Source organism: Coloeus monedula (assembly GCF_965178545.1).
Source record: "Coloeus monedula genome assembly, chromosome: Z".
NCBI classification, from domain to species: domain Eukaryota; kingdom Metazoa; phylum Chordata; class Aves; order Passeriformes; family Corvidae; genus Coloeus; species Coloeus monedula.
Genome location: NC_138822.1, coordinates 39,156,691 through 39,177,752, shown reverse-complemented (window position 1 = coordinate 39,177,752; position 21,062 = coordinate 39,156,691). Strand labels below are relative to the sequence as shown.

Here is a 21,062-nt window from a genome sequence, read left to right as displayed (position 1 = left end):
TTTGTGTCCAGACAGCTCTTGAATATCTCCAGGGAGGGAGACTCTACTGCCTCTCTGGGCAACCTGTTCCAGTGCTCGGTCACTGCACAGTAAAGAAGTTCTTCCTCATGTTCAGGTGGAGCTTCCCTGTGTGTCAGTTTGTGCCTGTTGCCTTTTGTGCTATGGACTGGCACCCCTGAGCAGAGCCTGGCTCCATATTCTTGGCACCCTCTCTCCAGACACTTCTACATATTGATGAGGTCCCCTCTCAGTTGTCTCTTCATGAGGCTGAACGAGCCCAGCTTCCTTGGCCCTTCCTCATAAGAGAGATGCTGCAGGAGGAAGTAGTCCAGTACGATTAGGCTTTTAACGTGTACCGGAGAAATGAGTGTACCTACACATTTAAACTAATTAAAGTGAAGAGCAGCCTGATGGTAATTAGCATGTTCTCTTTTCACTATAAAATACTTTCTAATGCATTTTTTTATCCTGTGTTGACTTGCTTTGCAGTTATCTCCTAAAGGGGATAGTAACTTAACTACAGAAGCTGAAACAGAAGAAAAGGAGATGGATACTTCAAAGGAAGATGATCTGCCTTCTGACAAAACCAGTAAAGAAGTATGTGAGAGCTTTTTTCTGTGTAACAGAGAACATCTTAATTTTACGTTTATTGGTGTAAATCTATTACTGAGTATTAGGACAGTACAGTTATTACTACTTTGACAGTTTCAGGAGCTGTTTAATTATGTAACACTTTGTGTGTTCACTCACTGAAGTTCCCAGAAATTGAAGTTTTCATCAGAGAGGAAATTTTTAATCTGATTTGTCCTAAAAAACCCCATAGAATAAATTAAATATATCTTTGTTTTATTAAGACTCTTAAGATCATTTTTAATCTTCACAGGATGTGGTAAAAACAAACGATGCTTCTATTCCTAAAGTTGCTAGAAGAGGAAGAAAAAGAAAGGTAACAGTATGTTTAATTACTTCACCTTAGTGGAATTTTTTGGATGTGATAATACTGGATGTTATTTCCTTTAATGACAGATTGGACAGATTGTGCATAAATTGAAGTGTTTGACACCCTTCTCCCCTTTTTCAAGTGCCTGAAAGATTTGCAGGAATGAAATTCTTTTTAAACTTAATGTGGAATATGGAGTCCCTATCTTTCCCAAACAACTCATTACAAAAAAAGAAAAAATAAGATGATAACTGTTGATAAACTGCTAATAAAATAGCCTGCTTTGAAGCTCTGAAATCTTTCTTTTAACATCTTCATCACACTGAACTAACACCTGAAATTCTCCCTTTTTCACAAATTTGTGATTTTGTGGTCTCTACAACCTGGGAGAATGTAGAGTTACATTGACAGAGGCAGTTCCAGCTGCTTGCTCAGCATACACTAGCCTTAAATTCTTGTGGTCACACAGCAAGCCACATCAGGGCACTGACCCAAATGAAAACTACAGTTAAGTGGGGCAGATTTTAATTTTGTGTTTGAAAACATTTAGCTTCTGAAGTTACAGCTGACAGCAGGGATGGGGGGGTGAGTATGAAGTATCTGTGACCTTAGTATGTTTGTCACAGAAGAGTAGCTTGCTGTACCTGTAGTCTAGTTATCCTTTGTCCAGGACACTAAGTTCTTGTCTGTTTTCTCCCGTTGGGATTGGAGAAATGAGTAATACTTAAGTATAATCTGTTACTAAGTTCAGAGACTTTTTTTGTGTGTACAAGCAATAGCATAATAACATTTCTAGAAGTTTGAAGGTGTTTTTCTGAGAAAGTAATTGAGATATTGGTGCCATGTGTTTTTTCACTTGTGAAATTCATTCTTTAAATTAGTCTGAAAAACAAGCTGAAGCTGAAGAAGCAGCAGCAGGGGCAGCAACAGTTACTGGGCCAGTATCTCCAAAAGTAAGCCCCAAAAGAGGAAGACCAGCAGGTAACTTCAGAAGAATGATTTTACTTTTTTCACCACAGAAATATTTCATTAGCATTAGTCACGGAGTTATCTCCTTCCCCTAAAGTACTACAGAGTATTTTTGCATGATAAAGGCAGATTTTGCTAATAGACTGTACTGAGAAAATATCTCAAATTCATGAGTTCAGAACGTGAATGGATTTAAATTATTAGTATTAATGTTTACTCTTCTTAATTAAAGACTGGCTGGTTTGGGGTACAAGTATTACCTTTAGAATAGGTCAGTCTTCTTCACAGAATACTGCTAAAGTGTAGATATATGATAGGAGCTCTTTGGCAGTTTTGCTCCGCAAAGGTTTGTATTCATTAAGTGTCTATGAAGTACTTTGATTGATTGAGTTAGAAGATCGTAAAACACAAAGATGAGAACTGGGGGAACATGTTGCCTGTAGGTGGAGTTCAGAGGACAAGAGAAACAAAAAGCTGAAGAGGCTTGTTTAAAAATATGTTTAAGATGGTCTATGTCAATTCATAGGCAAATTAAAAGAAAATTAAACTCATTTTTTGGAATGTTTTGTTAGAACCATTTTGTGATACTTCTGTAGTGCCTGTTTCTTTCAAATTAGCAATGATCTATTGTCACTTTAATGGTAGGCTTGCAGATATTCTTCATTACTAATTACTACTTTGGAAGACAGTTCTTGCAGCAGTTACATATGTTGTTTGAGCACCTAGTCAGGGAAACAAATAATTTATAGTCCTCTGTATCTGCTGAAATTATAAAAATAGTGGAACCACAATTAAATAGACTTAATTACTTTTGCCGTGGAAGCTGTAAGAAAATTAAGTATTAATTCATCCCCCACTGCCATATCATTACATGCACTAAATACGCATTTATAATATTTGTGGGTTTATCATCACCATTTTTTGCTGTTTTCCACTAACTACTGTCAGTAAGAAGAGCAGGAAAGGATCTATAAGAGGTGCTTTTGCCTCCTATATAAAAAACCTTTTTGGAAAATGTACTATGCAGCCTTTTCTGTTGTTGACAGAATGCTTAGAAGTGCTCTGTGCTAAGACCACTAAGCGTTTAGACACTGACTATTAGGTTTCCTGCCAGCATAGTCACTGTCGTACTGGACAAGCATTTGAGGTACATAAGTGCCAAGAAAGCAGATTGTTTGTCTTACTCCTAACAATATGGCGAATCTGAGGAAATGAAGAGATTTGATCTGCACTGTAGTATGGTGGTAGAACTTCTTGACAGTAGTTTGTTAGCCTGAAAAGCAATGGAAGACCCAAGATATGAGTAAAACTAGTGGACAACAAACTGTATAAATGTAAGCATAAGTGACTGCTTTTCATTGTGTGATTTCTGGTTTCTCATTATCCAGTTTAAGGCTCATGTTAGTTATGCAACATGTGAAGCAAATCGCAACTGCATAGATTGCAAAAACCACAAGAATTAGTAGTCAAAGCCTGTGGCTAGAAAACATGAAAGTTTTTAATTCACCAGTCAGCTAAAAAAACTGCTAACACTTTAACTTTTCAAAAAGATCTTGAATAAGTTTGGTACTCAATTAACACTTGAATTCTATACAATAACAAAGTAAGGCTTTATATTTTCATTTAAGTGTGGCTTACGTCTGTTGAGTAAGTATCTTTCCACATAGACAAGGAACAAAATGGTAGCTGTGGACTAACCTGTTATTTCTGTATAACTACTAGCTTCTGAAGTAAAAGTTCCAAAACCAAGAGGGAGACCCAAGTTGGTGAAACCGTCATGTCTTTCGGAGGGTGACTTGTGAGTTTCTTCTTAATATGAAGCTTATTCATTGTCAGCTGTGTTACTCCTTATGTTAAGACTTCAAAATTACTACTCCTGACAGGTTTTTGCCACTTTAGTGTTCAGTATAAGTTACTGTTTGTGTAGATATTCTTATAATACAGAGTAATTCAAGGAAGGACGCTTCTGAAACAGGAAAGAGATCTTAATCTTCATAATTCATCAAATCTATACAAAATTCCTTATATGATTGTGTGCTGAGTGAAGAGGAAAGAAATTTATTAAGAGAAAATACAACATCACCCAAAAATAAAACAGTGATTTTCTATTCTTACATTTTTGTTTCAGAAATCGTTTCTGATGGAATTGCAACACTGTTAGTTACCTGAATTTTGGTTTTGTCATCTTGTTGTTATGTCAAGTCTAGCGCTTCTAGTAACTCGAGGAACAGTTGAACATAGGTTTAGGTTTCTATAGATTGGCAGATGCATAGTTTTGGAATATGAACAACTTGAATAAGTATACTTTATAAACCTAGTTTACAGTGCATGCAGTCTGGGTCCTGCAGTCCCATCCGCATGTGGAGAATCCATTGAGTGTGAATTTTTTAAGTTAGGATCTATGCACTTATATTAATGTTAGCTTTATTAGACCCTCCATACTGGTATTTATTTGCTGGGGTTTTTTTCACCCCCACAGGTAGTGGATTTTAATTTTAGAGAAAGGGTATTTTTGAAGTTGTTAGGTGAACTAAAAGTGCATTAACTTCATCATTTTTATTGTTCTGTGCTTAAAAAACCCAGACCCTTCTTGCATTAGAATGTTGGGTTTTTTAAGTTACTCTAAATAATGGATGTGATGCCTAAATACTCTCTTTGTTTTAGTGTTAGTGAGGAGGAGAAGGCAAAGAAAAAAGGACCAGAAGAAAAGCCCAAAAAGCAAGGGAAAAAAGATGAGGAAAGTCAGAAGGAAGAGGAGAAATCAAAGAAGGAATTTGATAAAAAGGAAGGAAAGAAAGAGGCTGAACCAAAAAGGAAAAATGTTGCAAAAGTGGGTTCTGGATCAGCTTCTGATTCTGAAGATGAAGGAGAAGAACAAGAAGGGGACAAGGTATAATTTTGCTTTCCTGATAAAGTTATTACAGAGGAAAAGTAGTATCACTGGAGATCTTTCTTAAGTTAATGCTAGTTCTTAATGAAGGTAGGAGTCCTGTGGCTGGCGTACAGATATATAGAATAAAAGTTTCAGAACTATATTTGTCTCAAATAATTCTTTCAGGAACCTCTTAATATTTTCTAAGAAAGCATCTTTTCTAAGACACTTCTCATTTTAACAAAGGATTTAAGTGCCAAGCCTTTTTTTTTTAATCTGTGTTCCTTGGAAGACAGATGTTGTTTTCCTTGGGTGCATCTGGAGAACATGTGCCTTGAAATCACATTTTTGAAAGGTACAGAACTATCTCTAGCCAACAATTTGTAATGTCTTCATTTTTCTGGTGCTTAGTATTGCCCTCCAATGAAAAGAAAAAATGGAGAAAGGACTAATGAAATTGTGTTTAGTTTCAGGGAAAGCCAGTTTTTGTCAGGCTGCTCCATGGAGTAGAGTTTTTCAGAGATGCTTAGTGTGCGTAGTTTCATCTGTTTACAGAAACAATAATTTAATAATCTTACTTTTCTCTTTCCAATCATAAAATGCCAAATGAAAACAGAAGAAAAAAGGGGGAAGAAGTTTTCCAGCAGCTCACAGAAGAAACATTGTAAGAAGCCAACATGACAGAGAAGTAACAGAAAGAAAGCGTAAGCAAGAGGAACAGACAGAGTCTGAATCGTGAGTATATTTTAACATGTGATGCCTGCAAGTTGTAGGAATATGTTGAACCTAACAGTAGGTGAAACTTCTGAAAAACTTCTGAACTGGTTTGCACTGTGTTCTACTGTCCTCCTCCCTGCCCTTTTTGGTTTTCTATCTTAACTTCTTTTTGAGGAGAGAGTAAAAAGTTCTTCAAATTAAAATGTTCTGTTGTGGGAGAATGGGAAGAATGGAACATAGAAATTAAGTTATGTCAGTCTTTCAGTGATGTAGAATCTCCAGCAGAGGACAACTGGTGGGTTCCTTTTAGAACTAACTTAGAAATATCCATGTGAAAAGGTATCAGTGTGAAAAACTGTTCAGGATAGCCATATATTTTTCTTAAAATTTTTAGATTAAATTGGTAGGACTTCGGAGATCCTGTTAATCCATGGATATGGATTTTTGATGAGGTGCAGAATGTATAGGTTACCAGGAAAACATTTCCTTCGCTGTCTGACAGCTGGAGCACATGCTGTGACACACAGCAAGGAAAAAATAATTAGCATTTGCAATGCCAGTTGACTGAAAAAAAGAACAGACAACATTTAGAAGATTACTTACTACAAATCAAGCACAAGAATAGAGAGAAGATCCTGCCAGGAACTTGGAGGGTAGGACAATAGGAAGAAATCTGACTCATTCGCTAGAGCTATTCTGCAAATGAATGAAGAAGCTGCACCACATGAGCTTGATGTTCTCATCCCCCCTATTGGTGGGAGGGCAGAAGGGAGAATAAGGTAAAAATTTGGAGGAAAGGGAGAGAACGAAAGTCCCCTTTACCTGTAACAAAAAAATCTTACCTATTTTACATTCATTAACAAAAATCGAGTTTGTTTGGATTTTTTTTCTCATGTTCCAGCACTTTTTCATCTTCTTCCTGTCACTCCTCTGGAGACCTAACATAAATACTCTACTTACTTGTAGCAAACCTAAGCATTTCCAGTTTCAGAGATAATAAATTACCTTAGCATCTTAGCAACTTCTACAGTATCACTATTTAACATATCCTGATTTGATTTGGGGAATCAAACTCTCATGTATCGATTTAGTTATAACAACCAAATTTCTGCTTTTAAATAGCTGTCATATTTTATGCAGTGGAGGGTAGATAACGTTTTGTTTCAGTAAGATAAAGAAGAATTAGTTAGTGAAAGTATAATGAATTTAACTATAGTTGATGACTAATACCACAAAACTCAATATTGATAAAAAGTAAACTAGTATAGGCTGATATGTGTTTTGATTATTTTGCTCATCATCATAGTTTCCATTTTCTGGTAGCCACTTCGTTAGTGTTTATTTAGTTAAGGTGCTTTGTACACCATTCTGTACATATACAAAGTTTATCTGTACTGTTGAGATTGTGCTGCCAGTTGAAGCAGATGAGTTTTGTGTACTTTATGAAAGAAACATGGAAGATGGTAAGACATGAGGGCCTACATGTTTTATGTATGCATATTAGTATGACAGGAAGAAAACTAGTCAGAGAACATTTAGTCGTGATACACTGAAATTTTGAAAGGAGGCTTTTAAATCCCTCAGTAAGACAAAACTGAGGAATTGTTAAACAGAAGTTCATTATCTTCTCTGAATAAAGAGCTCAAAAACTTGTCTCAAAGATGGTCTGCCTGTCTTCATCCTATAACTGAAATGGAGACAATTTTTTTTGTTTTTCTTGATTCCCAGCTTTATTTTCAGTGATACCATTGGAAAAAGATCCAGGAGGTTTCACTGCACTTGTAATAAATCTTTTTTTCTTTATTACTACTTCCTTCAAGAACTTTTAAATTACTACTGATACATTTATGGTCAGTTGTAAGATATGTGTACTGCTACAATTAATTATTTGAGAAAATAGTCATATAGGAGCTGATTATGATTAATTGATGTCTCCATAAATTCCCTGTGGTAATGGTAAATAATTATACTCCTTTTGTCATTATAATTATAAAATATTTTTTAAATAAAACTAAATATTAAAAACCATAAAAGTATTTTCTTTCTCCATAAGTTAATTCCATAGAAAGCCATTTTACCAGTTAATCTGTGCAACAAAAAAACCAAAACACTGTTTGGAAATTACTTGTTTTTAAAATCCTTGCATTTGAGCTTCTAGAAAAATATGGGTGTGAGTATGGAGGATTTATCAGCTGTATCTTAGCTAATTAATTTTTGTTAGGTTGTTCATCCTTGAAAACCAGGGTTTGGCTCTTTGTGGTTTTTGCATGCTGATGTTTTACTGAGGTAATATATCAAAATATTGAATCTCATCCAAAAACTGGGGGGAAAAAAGCAGGCTTTACAACATTGTAAAAACATTTCAACGTTTTTGATAGGCAGAGTAAAGAAGAAGGCAAGAAAGCAGAAGTTAAGAAGATTGAGAAGAAGAGAGGTTAGTTTATAGAATCTAAAGAGTACTTTTTGGTAATTTTTTATTTTGAACGGAATTTCTTCCTGGATAAGATAATGTGCTGGTGAGGCTGGCTGTGTGGTCTCAGTCTGAGATGTTTGATTTGTGATGCTTCTTTCAGGTCTGTGAAACAGTGCATTTTTATCCTCCTATGTTTGTTCTGCAATGCAGTGCAGTAGAACAGGTCTTTCCTATTCTGACTTTACTGTCCTTTGGGCTTTTAAACTTCAATCTCTTCGGTTCATGAACACGAGAAAAAAAGCTTTTATTCTTTGATCTAAATCCCTTCAGTTATTCCTGTCATTTTTTCCTATCTATCTTCTCATAACACAGTACTCTGAGGGACCTCTTGAAACTATTTAAATACCACCTCTCACTAAGTAGGAAGCTGAGATTCAGATTACTATGGTCTTGTCTTCTAACCCATACCTGCAGACTGACCTTTATAGGGATAAGTAATTCCTTTTTCAGTACTCCCATCTTTGAGGGCAATCCAAACCACTGGCTGTAATTTGTAGTATAGTATAGATCCAGTGGCATGGACTCCAACCAACCCAGTGTTAGCAGCAAAGGGGGAATAAAAACTATCCAAACCCATCCAAGATGGGTTTGACTTAAAGGAAACTGCTTGCATTATTGTTCAGAATACATAGCAAATCTAAACAGGCATTCAGTATGTGAATTGGGGAATGCCAGGTTTATTCATCTTTCACGCTTCTGAGGCATGCGTACTGGGAACACTTTATTTGGATGGATTTAGACTGTAAATTGTACCATGACCAGTTTACTGAAAACAAACCATCAATATCCAGGTGTCCTGTCATGGAAGGTCTTCCGTCTTTGTAACTCTTAATATTTATTAAAACTTCTTGTTAAGCTGGCCTACAATTAGAGGGTGACAGCTGTGTTTTCGAATAGAAAATTCTTTTCAGTTGTTACTCCTAGGGAGAAAACTGTGTGGGTTGCCAGTAATGTTCAGCTTGAAAAACTGTACTTTTTTTCTGATTGTAAGCCCTGTGGCATATTTATATGTGCACCTACCTGTCGGATGCCTGCCTGTTTTCTTCTGCATTCTGTATGAGGTTCATACTTGTAGAATCATTTCTGCAAAAGCAAACCTAATGCGATTGAGAAATATTCATTAGTACTATTTTTGATCTTCAGAAACTTCAGTGGATTCTAGGCTTCAAAGGATACATGCAGAAATAAAGAACTCCCTGAAAATTGATAATCTGGTAAGTATATATTTTTTTAAAACTAATTCATGTGTCAGATTCCAGTAGGAAATACTTGACATGTCTTCTTGTTTTTAAATAATACTCTGAAAATGAAAGGAATCTTTTCCATATGAAAGATAACTGCTCTTAAATGTGGTTACTGTGGGCAGTGAAAGATGAGCGTCAGCAAATGAAATCTGTTTTGTTTGAAAATACTACCTAATAAATTATTTACCAGAAACATTCAGATAGAATTACGTCAAATAGAACATCTGGTGCCAGATCAGCTTGCTGAGCCATGTGGAAACACCAGGACATTGGGTGCAGTAGTGGCTGACTTCCTGATGCTAGTGATTAAGGCTCCAGTCCATGGACTCCACTCAACTGTCAGGGGAAATCTGCTGCTTGTCAGGGGTTTGGATTTGGAATGTTACTGACAGATGTTTGAGGCTTTTTGGCCTTATGACTATTTGTTTGCTACAGCAGATTTTCTCTGTTGGGCACCAGTGATACAGTCAGGGGACACTTGGAAAGTATCAAGCATGACTATGTGACTCTGAGGGTAATGGTAAAGGTATGGGGACCCAGGTGGTGGTCCCTTTATTGAGGAAAACACTTGCAAAGGAAGGGATAGGTGTGCTAGGATGTGGCAGGATCGACCCAAAAGTAGTGCTGCCAAGGGGCTGGCCAACCTAGTTAAAGAGCATCAAACTGGGAATGGTAGCAGAGGAGGAAATGGTGGAGTAGGAGAGCAGTGAGATGTAAACAGACATCAGCAGGGTGATGTAAACTGACTTTGTAATCAACAGAACTCCTTTGCAGAACAGGATTGAAGTGGCATGACCACAAGCATCAGCACATTGAATGAGAAACTGCTGGCAGCCCAGCATAATGAGGAAAACTCTCATAACCTTTCTGGAACGTCAGCACACCTGTGTTTCTCTTAGGGATGGCTTTACACTAATACATATAGCATGAGGAGCAACCTTGGGGAACTGGACATCTGTCTGCAGTTGCAGGGCTGTGGTTTCACTGGTATCAGAAATTTGGTGAGAAGTGAGGTGAGCCTTGCCTTACCTGTTTACTGGCTCTGTAGGAAAGATGGGTGCTGGGAAGACAAGATGAAGGATAACTTTCTGTGAGAGACCAGTAGAAATGTGTGGAGCTTTGCACTGGGACAGCTGATAAGCCAGCTGGGTGTTTATGGGTTAGGATTAGTGGGCTAATCAAAATGAGTGACATCCTGAGAATGTCTACTGCAGATCACCTGATCAGGGAGAATTAAAGAATGAAGTCATCTTAAGACAATTGGGAGACACCTCTGGTTCTAACTTAAAACGTCCTGGTATCTGCAAAAGGGACATGAGGATTTCACAGCAATGCGGGAAGCTTCTGGAGTGTGGTAATTGCCTAACACAGATGATGAAGGAGCTGATAAGGCAAGACACCCTGTTAGACCTGATTCCTCTAGACAGCAAAGATCTGGTCAGGGGCAACCTTGGCTGCAGTGATGGTGATAGTAGAGTTCAGGGAGAAGGGAGCAGGGTGAAAAGGATCACAGCCCTGGACTCAGGAGAGCAGACTTCAACGTCTACAGGGATGTGCTTGGAAGAATCTCTTGGGAGACTGTGCTGGAGGGAAGACAGGACAAGGAGATCTGGCTCACTTATAGGGATTACCTCCTTCTCAAGACTGATTCATCTTAGAAGTCTAGGAAAATGTGGGCTTCTTGCTGCATGGGATAGGCGCTCTGGTAAAAAAGGAGATGGCTAAGGTAACCAGTGTCATCTTGACCTCAGTTTGCTTGTACAATTCTCTCCAGGAATCCTAGTCGCTGAAACCATGGGAAGATTGAAACAAGAAAACCTTGATGCTCAGAGGACAAAGATCAAATTAGAGAACATTTAGACAGAGACCTGATACAGAATAAACAGAACAGTGCTGGGGGAGCTGGATGATGTCATTGTCCATCCATTCCATTTTGGTTTTGAAAAGTCACGGTCATGAGGGGCCAGTTCCTGAGGACTGGAAGAAAGCAAATGTCACCCTCATCATGTAGAAGGAGGATCTAGGTTACTGCAGGCCAGTCAGTCTCACACCAATCCCTTGAAATGTGACAGAACAAATCCTCCAGGAAATTGTTTCCAATGGCATGAAGTACAGTAGGAGCTCTGAGAGTTGTCAGCATGGGTTAATGAAGATGAAATCATGCTTGACTAAAATTATGTTTTTCCATGAGATGAACGGCTTGGTGGATAAAGGAGTGGATGTTGTTTATATTAAGATTAAAAAGGTTTTTGACACTGTCTGTCAGGACAACTTCTAAGACAAACTGATGACATCTGGACTCAAAAAGTGGATAGAAGGGTGGACTGAAAACTGGTTGAACAACAGGGCACAAAAAACTAATGGTGGCAGAGTCCAGCTACAGGCCAGTCACTGGTAGTCAATACTATTAAAACATCTCATTAATGACTGGGATTATGATACAAACCACACCTATAGCAAGTTTGCACATGATACAAAACAAAATCAAAGGTTTGATGGTAGTGTTGACATCAAGAGAGACTTGAACAGGCTGGAGAAATGGGCTAACAGGAACTTCATCAACTTCAATTCCAGTTCTGCACCTATGGAGCAATAACGTCAAGCCTCCAGCATGGGCTGGGGACTGGCTGAAAAGCAGCCTGTCAGAAAATGACCTGGGGGTATTGGTGGACACCAAGCTTAGCATGAGCCACCAATATGCTTTTGCATATTGGTGACTCATGCTGAAGTGGCCAACAGCTTTCTGGGCTGCATTAGAGAGGGAGTTGCCAGAACATGGAAGGAATGTGGTGGTTGCCATCTGCTTGGTGCTGATGGGACACTGGACTGTATTTTGGGCTCCCTAGAACAACAGAGATATGGACCTACTGTAGGGTGCCAAATAAAGGGCCACAAAGATGGATTGAGGGCTTGGAGCATGTGTTGAAAAAGGGGAGGCCAAGAGAGCAGGGAGTGTTCAGTCTGGAGAAAATAGGAAGATAAGAAAATAAGTGTGAGTGAAGAAGTATGGCAGCATGAGGAGCAGCAAGCTGTTCCAGCTAGGGAAGCAGAGTTTTTCTGGGTATTGGAGGCAAGGTTCTGGTAGTGAGGGTGGGGGACTGCCCTGTGCTAGACATAATCAGTTCCAGCCTGCTGCAGCAGATGAACCACTGCAGGGCATGGCTGAGCCGCTCAGCCAGGATGATGGTGCATCAGAGAAAATTTACTTAAAAAGAGTGCAAAGCACAGTGGGGATGTGGGGAATCTACAAGGACAGTTCTCTGTATTAACTACAGTCCACTTAAGATGCTTTGCTGCCTTCTCAGTGGTTGATCACTTGTGAGAAATTGTACATGGTAAAGCCTGACTATGGTGAACAGCTTCAAGCATAGAAGTACTAGAATCATGAAAGCAGAGTAAAACTTGAGTTGGTATGTTGAAAGGATAAAATTCTTGTTAAAAGTTACAAGTTAGTCAAATATCATCTGCCTTTTATGGAAGTAGCTTAGAGACAACTGGTGTTAAATTGTTGTAGGCAACTTTGACTACATAAATTGTTCTAAAATTAAGTACATAGTCAAATGAAGGATATTATAGGAAGGTGTCACTGAACACAGAAGTTAGATTAGTATGGCTAATTAAACATTACTAACATGTAAGTTAAGTCTTCAGACTAATTTCTTGTTTATATACAGGATGTGAACAGGTGTATTGAGGCTCTTGATGAGCTTGCATCCCTTCAAGTCACAATGCAACAAGCTCAGAAACATACAGAGATGATTTTAACTCTCAAGAAGGTGAGATTTTCAGTGTTAGTTAAATTATGTTAAATTTGTTCAGCTTTATTTACTACTGGAGTACTCTGTCCAGTCTGGATCCCTACAGATCAAGAATTATGCAGATGGACTGGAAAAGGCCCAGAGGAGGGCTATCAAGAAGATCAAAGGGCTGGAGAACCTGCCCTATAAGCAAAGACTAAAGGGTTTAGTTCCTTTCTCCCTGGGAGAGTCATCACAGTATTCCAGCAGTTTAAAGGGCTGCTGCAAAGAGAGAGTGGAGGCTTTGTCTTCATCAGGAGACACACGGGGAAGATGAGGGGCAATGGGTACAAGTTGCACTCGGAAAGGTTTTTTTTTGATACTAAAATCTATTCTTTTTTTACGGTAAGAACAATTGTTTTACTGTAACAGCCTCCTCAGGGATGTGGTGGAGTTTGCATTGCTAGAGGTTTTTGAGATGTGATTGGATCATGGGTGCTTGATAATGTGACCCAGGCTCCCTTTCCCATGAAGGCTAGGACTGGGAGATCTTTTGAGGTCCCTCCCAACCTGGCAGTTCTGTGTTTCTGTGACATTTCAAGTGCAAAAGTCTATGATCTCAATGTAGGTTAAATGAAGAATTGAATCTAGCGCATAATAAAATTACACAGATACTTAAGGACCAAAGTGGAGCTTGTTTTATTACTTTGATTTCAGATACGGAAATTTAAAATTAGCCAAGTTATCATGGAGAAATCTACAATGTTATATAACAAGTTCAAGACCATGTTTCTTGTTGGGGAAGGAGATTCTGTTCTTTCCCAAGTACTAAATAAATCACTTGCTGAGCAAAAGCAGCATGAAGAAGCTAATAAAACCAAAGAGCAGGGGAAGAAAGGAGCAAACAAAAAAATGGAAAAGGAAAAAGACCAAACAGGTAAGTCACTGTGGCTTTACTTTCTTGTCACATAAAAGACATCGTCTCTGTTAATTTTTGAGCCCGCTTCAAAACATCCTTGATGTAGGAGTTTTGCCAATCTATAAAAACCTTTTCATATCCGAAGTTGACAAAGACAGTACTGCTATGACTAAGTTTCTAATTGGATGTACCATTTACTGGCTGTTTTATCTAAATTGGCTAAAGGAAAGGACTTCTGCAAAAATTAAGTTTTGCAAATTTTACTTCTGTAAATTATCTAACTTGATAATGTTACGGAATTTCAAAAAAACCAAAAACATTAAATGTAAGGTAAAACGACATACTACCATTGTTGCACTTTGACCCAAGCCAGCAGCCAAGCCCCTCACAGCTGCTCGCTCAGTCCTCCACTAGCAGGATCAGGGAGAGAATCAGAAGTGTAAAAGGAAGAAAACTCAGGGGTTGAGATAAAGACAGTTTAATGGGGAAAGCAAAATCTGTGCACTTAAAAGCAAACCAAGGAATAAATCAGTGCTTCCGATGGGCATGCAGGTGTTTGTTCAGCCATCCCCAGGACAGCAGGGCCCCCTCACATGAAACAGGAAGACAAATGCAATCACTCAAATATATTCCCCCATCCTTCTTCCCCCTACTTTACATACTGAGCATGATGCCATATGGTATGGAATATCCCTATGGTCAGCTTGGGTCACCTGTCCTGGCTGTGGCCCCTCCCAACCTCCCATGCACCCCCAACTTCCTCCCTAGACCAGAATACAAAAAGCAGAAAAGGCCTTGGCTGTGTGTAAGCCCTGTTCAGCAATAACAAAAAGAGCTCTCTATTATCAACCCTGTGTTCAGCACAAATCCAAAACACAGCCCCACACTCAAACCACCATGAAGAAAATGAACTCCACCCCAGCCAAAACCAACACCATCTTCTATTCCTCCAGTAACTTTTTTGTACCGAGGGTTCTATCACTGGGGGAGAAGTTGAAACTGCTTTGTTTCCTTCATTAACCTCTTTCTGTATCATGCATGCTCTACCATGCGTAGCAGCAACTTTTAACCTCTTCAACAACTTCTGTGTTGCTTCCCTGATGCAACTTTAGTAATTCAGCCTAACAGTAAAGAAATAATCATTTATAGCAGAAGAATGTATTTATACTCTTAACCATACAATTTTACATCAATCATGAGCACTTGTACAGCCAACTGTCAAAAGCTTTCCAGAGTAAGCATGCGCAATAATAGTACTTAAATAGATACTCACATTTTTAAATAGAGGAATAAAATTAGACACACTGGAAAGCTATGTTGCAAATGAATTTAAATCCTTGAAAATGTAGGAGTCCTACCCATCTATTTAAATTATTTAGATCCTTGATCTCCACAAGCACCTCACAGAAACTCCATTTACTTTGAAATTGAATTCTGGGAGTGGAACTGGTTTTTTTCAGAAAATCATTTAAAAGTTACACCACCCAGATCTAGACTAAACAAATTATTGTAACTGAGGTGCCAAGGATTCAAAACAACTATAGTAAAAATGTTGCTATACTTGTAATTGCTAAGAAAGCCGGGATGATGTTAAAATCGTAACCATTTTCTGGTGAGAGAATATATGATGAAGTAGAGGTTCTATGAGATCTTTCCCCAAACCAGTGATCAGCACAGCTAATACTTTAACAAAGAAGCCATACTCAGGCTTCCTGGGCATAGTTTGGCTAGTGAAGCCAGTCCAGATAAGGCTAACACAACTTCAGCAGAACACAGTGAAATACCATATTGTCGCCCAGTCACATGGAAAATGGGAAGAAGTTCTATCAGAGTAGGGGGATATTTTATGAAGTCATTTTTTCTTTTTTTGCTGTAAAAAGAAATTTTGATCTTTACATGCATTCTTTTGCCTTTTTAAAAACTGAACTCCTGAACCCTGACTATCTTTACAAAACAGAATAATGCTGTAATTGATGGTACTTGATGTGCAGCATCAGATTACCTACTTTGTAACAAGGGAATATAGCATTTATTATTTTATCTAATTCCTCCTGTGGCCTTTGAGTTCAGAAATGATTCTGAGCGAGTATAAACAGATAAAGTACTAGAATGTCATCTTTAAATGATCAAGTCTGCTTTTTTACTATGTCTTAGCCTGTAAAAATTTAGATGAGTAACATCTTAATAGAGTTCTCTTATAAATTTGCAACTTCAAGTAAAATGGACCATCGGTTCAGACAGTGACATTCCTCAACAATTAATGCAAAATTCACTGGCTCATAATACCACAGGAAGACATGTAGCCATCATAGAAATTTTAAAAGATGTTAAATATTTCTGCATTGACTTCACTAAATACACCTTTTAGCTAGTGTTGTTTCCCAGCTTGAAGAATCCATGCTATCACTAAACACTTCTACTCTATTTATATAACTTGTATTTTCATTATACATAATTTGTTGGAGTTGAGAGTAAATGAGATGTGATGTGAACTATTAATTTCTATAGTTAAAGTAACAAGAATCCCCCAAAGTTACTTGACGTGTTAGAGTGGTAAACAATTTACTGCTGAAGTGTATTCTCTCACTGCTGAGAGTACAAGCAAGCATTAGGCCTATGATCTGTAGCCTAGCAAGCACAGAAAGAACTTGAAATTGCATGAAAAATACATACTGTTCAATTCCCATTGCTAAAACTATGGGATGAGGCACATGGCATGGAATTTTCAGAAGCTGAAGCCATATCCATTAGTGTCTTTTGTATTGTTTCAGCTGTCTGGGTATCAAGATGAGAGGAAGACACTTAAAATATTTTATTTGATTAAGGTAAAGAAATTATATGGGGCTATTATAATACAGTTTTATTGCCTGCAAGTACCACTTTCCTGCTTTTTAATTTTAAAGGTTCAAAGATCCTGAATGGAGGTTCTGAAGCCCAGGACACCAACCAGTCACAACACAATGGAGAAAATGCTGAAGAAAAGAAAGATAGGCATGAAGCTGGCAGTAAGAAAAAGTGAGTTAATAACCTTACTGAGCTGAGGATCTGTTCCACTCTAGCTTAATCATGTAAAACAGAACAGCAGTAGATTGAAGTTACTTAACCATGTTGAGGTACTCTTTTCTTCACAGAATTTTCTCTCAACGTGAGAGAACAACAGTGTGCAAATCTTCTGTTTAAGATTTAAATGAATTTTTAAAAGTTGTTTTGCTCGCTGCTGTGTGGAGACTTGAAAAAACATTAAAGGATGTCCTGCTATTGGAGAGAATCAGTGTGTGGTGGAACAGGGCAAAGCAAAAGCTTTTTCCTGTGTTTTAGGCTATTAAGTTGGAAGCAAAGGAAGCCTGAACCAAGTCTTGGAGAAACTAACAGATTTTATTAATTTTTTGTGAATTCATGTATTGCCATCAATAGACAAGCCAAATACTGTTCTACAGTTAAATAATGTTCTACAGTTTGGCTATAGAATCACTCAAATGCAAGTAAACTGCAGGTTAGGACTTAGATCTGTGAAAGTCCAGAAGTCTTAATGCCCTATAGAGGTGGATGCACTTAACCATTTTAAACAGGAAGCCATAAGCATGCTTGAATTTGTCTGGCATTAAGTATTTAAACCTTGGTTTCACTGAAAAATATGTTTTATAAACAGAAACAAGCAGTGAATCTCTCTGGAAGAGAAACACAGAATAGAATTTAGTAACACATGAGGAAAAGGCCCAAAATTATCCTAGAGTTTGTTTTGTTGAAGTACATTTTGTTTTCTCCAAGCACCTTGCACTCAGGGATTCTTTTTGTTCAGCAGTTACGTGTTGGAGCAGGCTCCTTTCATCATTATCTTCATGCACATCAGGAGAAGCTGCAGCTGCCTGTCATTCTTTTGACTATCTGCCAAGTTAAAACTATAGAAAAGAGTGGAATATTGTTGTTTACAGTAAGATAAACTCAAACACAACAAAACAAAAAAAACCCCTTTAAGATGGAAATTTATCTGATATGTGCTGTAAGGCAGCCTCAGAAGTACTGAAGGGGGTTTGGGAGTTTTCAACCAGTTACACCAAATACTCATTTGGTCTGAACAAGCAGCATGCTACAGGAACATAGTGGAGTCACAAGTGTAGGTTCTCATACAGGTTATACATTCTAGCCCTCTGCTTAAATAAGTTAAATAAGGATTTATATCAAGCATATGTGTGGTCTTTGCTGTGACACTCCAACACTCTTTGATAAAGAAACAAACCCACTTTTCAAAAAAAATACTTTGTGGCTACCTGGACACAGGGTGTGTGAAGTTACTGTTGGCTAATACCAGCTACAAACCAGATTTTAAAATTAACCCCTTGCAAATATAGTGCATGTTGAGAAATGCATCCACATATCTGAATTCAAGCAAGCTCCAGACTCTCCAGTATACAAACTTCCTTTCATTCAGTATTTTTTGTACATCTTTATTTGCAACATTTAGTTTCTTAGAAGTGAGAAACAAGTAAACAAAATAAATAATGTCCAAAACACCTGTGTGGTTGACTCTAAGCAAAGAGCTGGTAAACCTCTTAAATAAATGTACTCCTGAGTGTGCATCACCATCGCTTGCTCTAGACTGTACAGTCACCTGGAATAAGTCTTGCTGCTGCATTTGTATATGGTCAATAACATTGCTTTATTTTGTTTCTAGGACATGTGGTGAAGAGAGAGAGCTTGAAAAGCCAGCAGATGATTCTGCCTTTGAAAACAAATGACATCACTGGAGTTTTGTTGTTTGTGGTGGTTTTTTTAATTACAAATTAAAGAGGATTGTTAAGTTTTGCATTTGAAATCTATAGACTGCTGAAATTCTAAATAATTTTATAAGCATAGTATTTTGAAGTTAAATTTTGTGGAATAAAAGCCCCTTTAATCTTGGTTTTAAAGTATTTAAACACTTTTGCCAATAGTTATATCCAGTATTAACAGGTAACGCATTTCAAAAGATGAAAATCCCAGCTAGAAAATGCTTACAGGATTTAGAGTTGTAGTATATTTTTAACTTACTACTGTATGTTTGTCTAGTTAATAGCAGGAAAAAGTGTAAATACTTTTAACTCTCCAGTCGCTTCATTTGTATAAAACCTTCTGTCTTCCTATGATACTGACCTCTGTTCGTGCAGTTTTCAACTCTTGTTGGGGATGTCTTTTCACTGTGTTTTGTAGGAGTTGAAAGCAGCATTTTTATAGCTGTTACAATGTTAATGTATGAGTATACTTTATTGTTTGGTTTTTTTAAAATAAGTTTAGTTCTGTTCTTGCAAAACACGTTGTGCCAATTTACTGCAATGTGATTTTATGGTTTGCTTTTGGTATAGTACGTATACTGAAAAGTGTGGTGTTCTCACGAAACCTGTTCATGCAGAATGGTTGGAAAACACTGTCTTAAACAATTTATTGAATTAAAGAATTTTAAACTGATAAAACGATCCTTTTATAGACAGAACCATTCACAGGAAAAACATGAGTCTGGTTTTAGTACTATTTTGATTTTACTGCTTTGGCATTAACTTGGGGACCTCTAACTAGAATTTTAGCAGAAACACTGGTAAAGTGTTTTAATTCCTGGAGGCATGAAAGGGAATAGAACAGGTACAAAGGTCTCTGAAGTGTTTCTTGAAACACAGACTTTGCCTGATACTAGGACAACTTGTATGTGGTATTTTGACAGAGGACACCCGGGTTACAAATTAGAGTTTAAAAATCCTGAGACTACACATAGAACATGCTGAGTTGAAAGGGATCCACAAGGATTATCAAAGTCCCAACTCCTGGCCCTGCACAGGACACCCCAATAATCACACCATGTGCATGAGAGCACTTCTTGAACTCGTTAGGCTTGGTGCTGTGACCACTTACCTGGGGAGCTTGTTCAGTGCCCAACCACCCTCTGGGGGACAAACATTTTCCTAATATCCAACCTCAGCCTCCCTGACAGAACTTCAGGCCATTCCCTTGGGTCCTGTCACTGGTCACCACAGAGAAGCCATCAGTGCCTGCCCCTCCTCTTCACCTCACAAGGACGTTGTAACTGCAATGCGGTCTCCCCTCAGCTTCCTCTTCTCCAGGCTGAACAAACCAAGTGACTTCAGCCACTCCTCCTATGGCTTCCCCTCAAGGCCTTTCACCATCCTCACTGGCCTCCTTTGGACACTCTCTAACAGTTTAATGTCATTCTCATATTGCAGTGCCTAAAACTGCCCCAGCACTCGAGGTGAGGCTGCCCCAGTGCAGAGCAGAGTGGGACAATCCCCTCCCTTGCCAGGCTGGCAATGCTGTGCCTGATGCCCCCCAGGACAGGGTTGGCCCTCCTGGCTGCCAGGGCACTGCTGACTCATGTTCAACTTGCCTCTGACCAGGACCCACTGGTCCCTTGCCATGGCCCTGCTCTCTAGAACTTATTTCCCAGTGTGTCCATACATCCAGGGTTGCCCCATCCCTGGTGCTTCTCAAAATCTGGCACTTTCTCTTGTTGAATTTCATATGGTTGGTGATTGCCCAGCCTTCCCACTTTATGAAGGTCTCTCTGCAGGCCCTCCCTGCCCTTGAGGGAGTCAACAGCTCCTCCCAATTTAATACCATCAGCAAACTTAGTATTCCTTCCAGTCCTGCATCCAAATAATTTTTGAAGATGTTGAAGAGCACAGGGCTGAGATGGAGCCCTGTGGAACCCCACTAGTGACAGGGCCCCAGTCTGATGTCACCCCATTCACTGTAACCCCTTGTGCCCAACCTCTGAGCCAGCTGCTCACCCATTTCACAAGGAATTTATTGCATTGTGCACAGGACATTTTCTTCCAGGAGGATACTGTGAAAGACAGTATTGGAATCTTCACTGAAATCCAAGAAGATTACATCTTCTGGCTCCCCCTGATTAACTAGGTTGGTTACCTTGTGATAAAAGGAAATTAAGTTTGACAAGCAGGACTTTCCCCTTATGAAGGTTCTGACTGAAACCTGCATTGTCCTTCAGGTGTTTTCAAGAACTCAACAGAATAGTCTTCTCCATAATTTTACCAGTCACTGAAGTGAGATTGTCAGGTCTGTAGTTTTCAGGGTCATCCTTGCCCTTCTTGAAAACTGGGACAATGTTAACCAGATTACAGTTGACTGGGAGCTCTCCAAATTCCCAAAACCATTCCAAAACCATTGAAAGACTTTGAAGTGACA

At 38.5% G+C, this 21,062-nt stretch overlaps 1 protein-coding gene across 4 annotated transcripts in view; it reads left to right on the top strand.

Moving 5' to 3' along the window:
* The window catches only part of PSIP1 (PC4 and SRSF1 interacting protein 1), a 38,347-nt gene extending 19,026 nt beyond the window's left edge, over positions 1-19,321 (top strand). For 3 of the 4 annotated variants that reach the window (XM_082301364.1, XM_082301365.1, XM_082301366.1), the window contains exons 6-17: positions 490-597; positions 884-946; positions 1,822-1,921; positions 3,632-3,707; positions 4,574-4,799; positions 5,398-5,516; positions 7,877-7,932; positions 9,115-9,185; positions 12,890-12,991; positions 13,670-13,889; positions 16,775-16,886; positions 18,544-19,321. In XM_082301364.1, coding sequence (XP_082157490.1) covers positions 490-597; positions 884-946; positions 1,822-1,921; positions 3,632-3,707; positions 4,574-4,799; positions 5,398-5,516; positions 7,877-7,932; positions 9,115-9,185; positions 12,890-12,991; positions 13,670-13,889; positions 16,775-16,886; positions 18,544-18,607 — 1,317 coding nt within the window. In that variant the 3' untranslated portion in view covers positions 18,608-19,321. The remainder of the gene's footprint in view (positions 1-489; positions 598-883; positions 947-1,821; positions 1,922-3,631; positions 3,708-4,573; positions 4,800-5,397; positions 5,517-7,876; positions 7,933-9,114; positions 9,186-12,889; positions 12,992-13,669; positions 13,890-16,774; positions 16,887-18,543) is intronic. The other variant, XM_082301367.1, reaches the window with a different exon arrangement.
* The last annotated feature ends 1,741 nt before the right edge of the window (positions 19,322-21,062 follow it).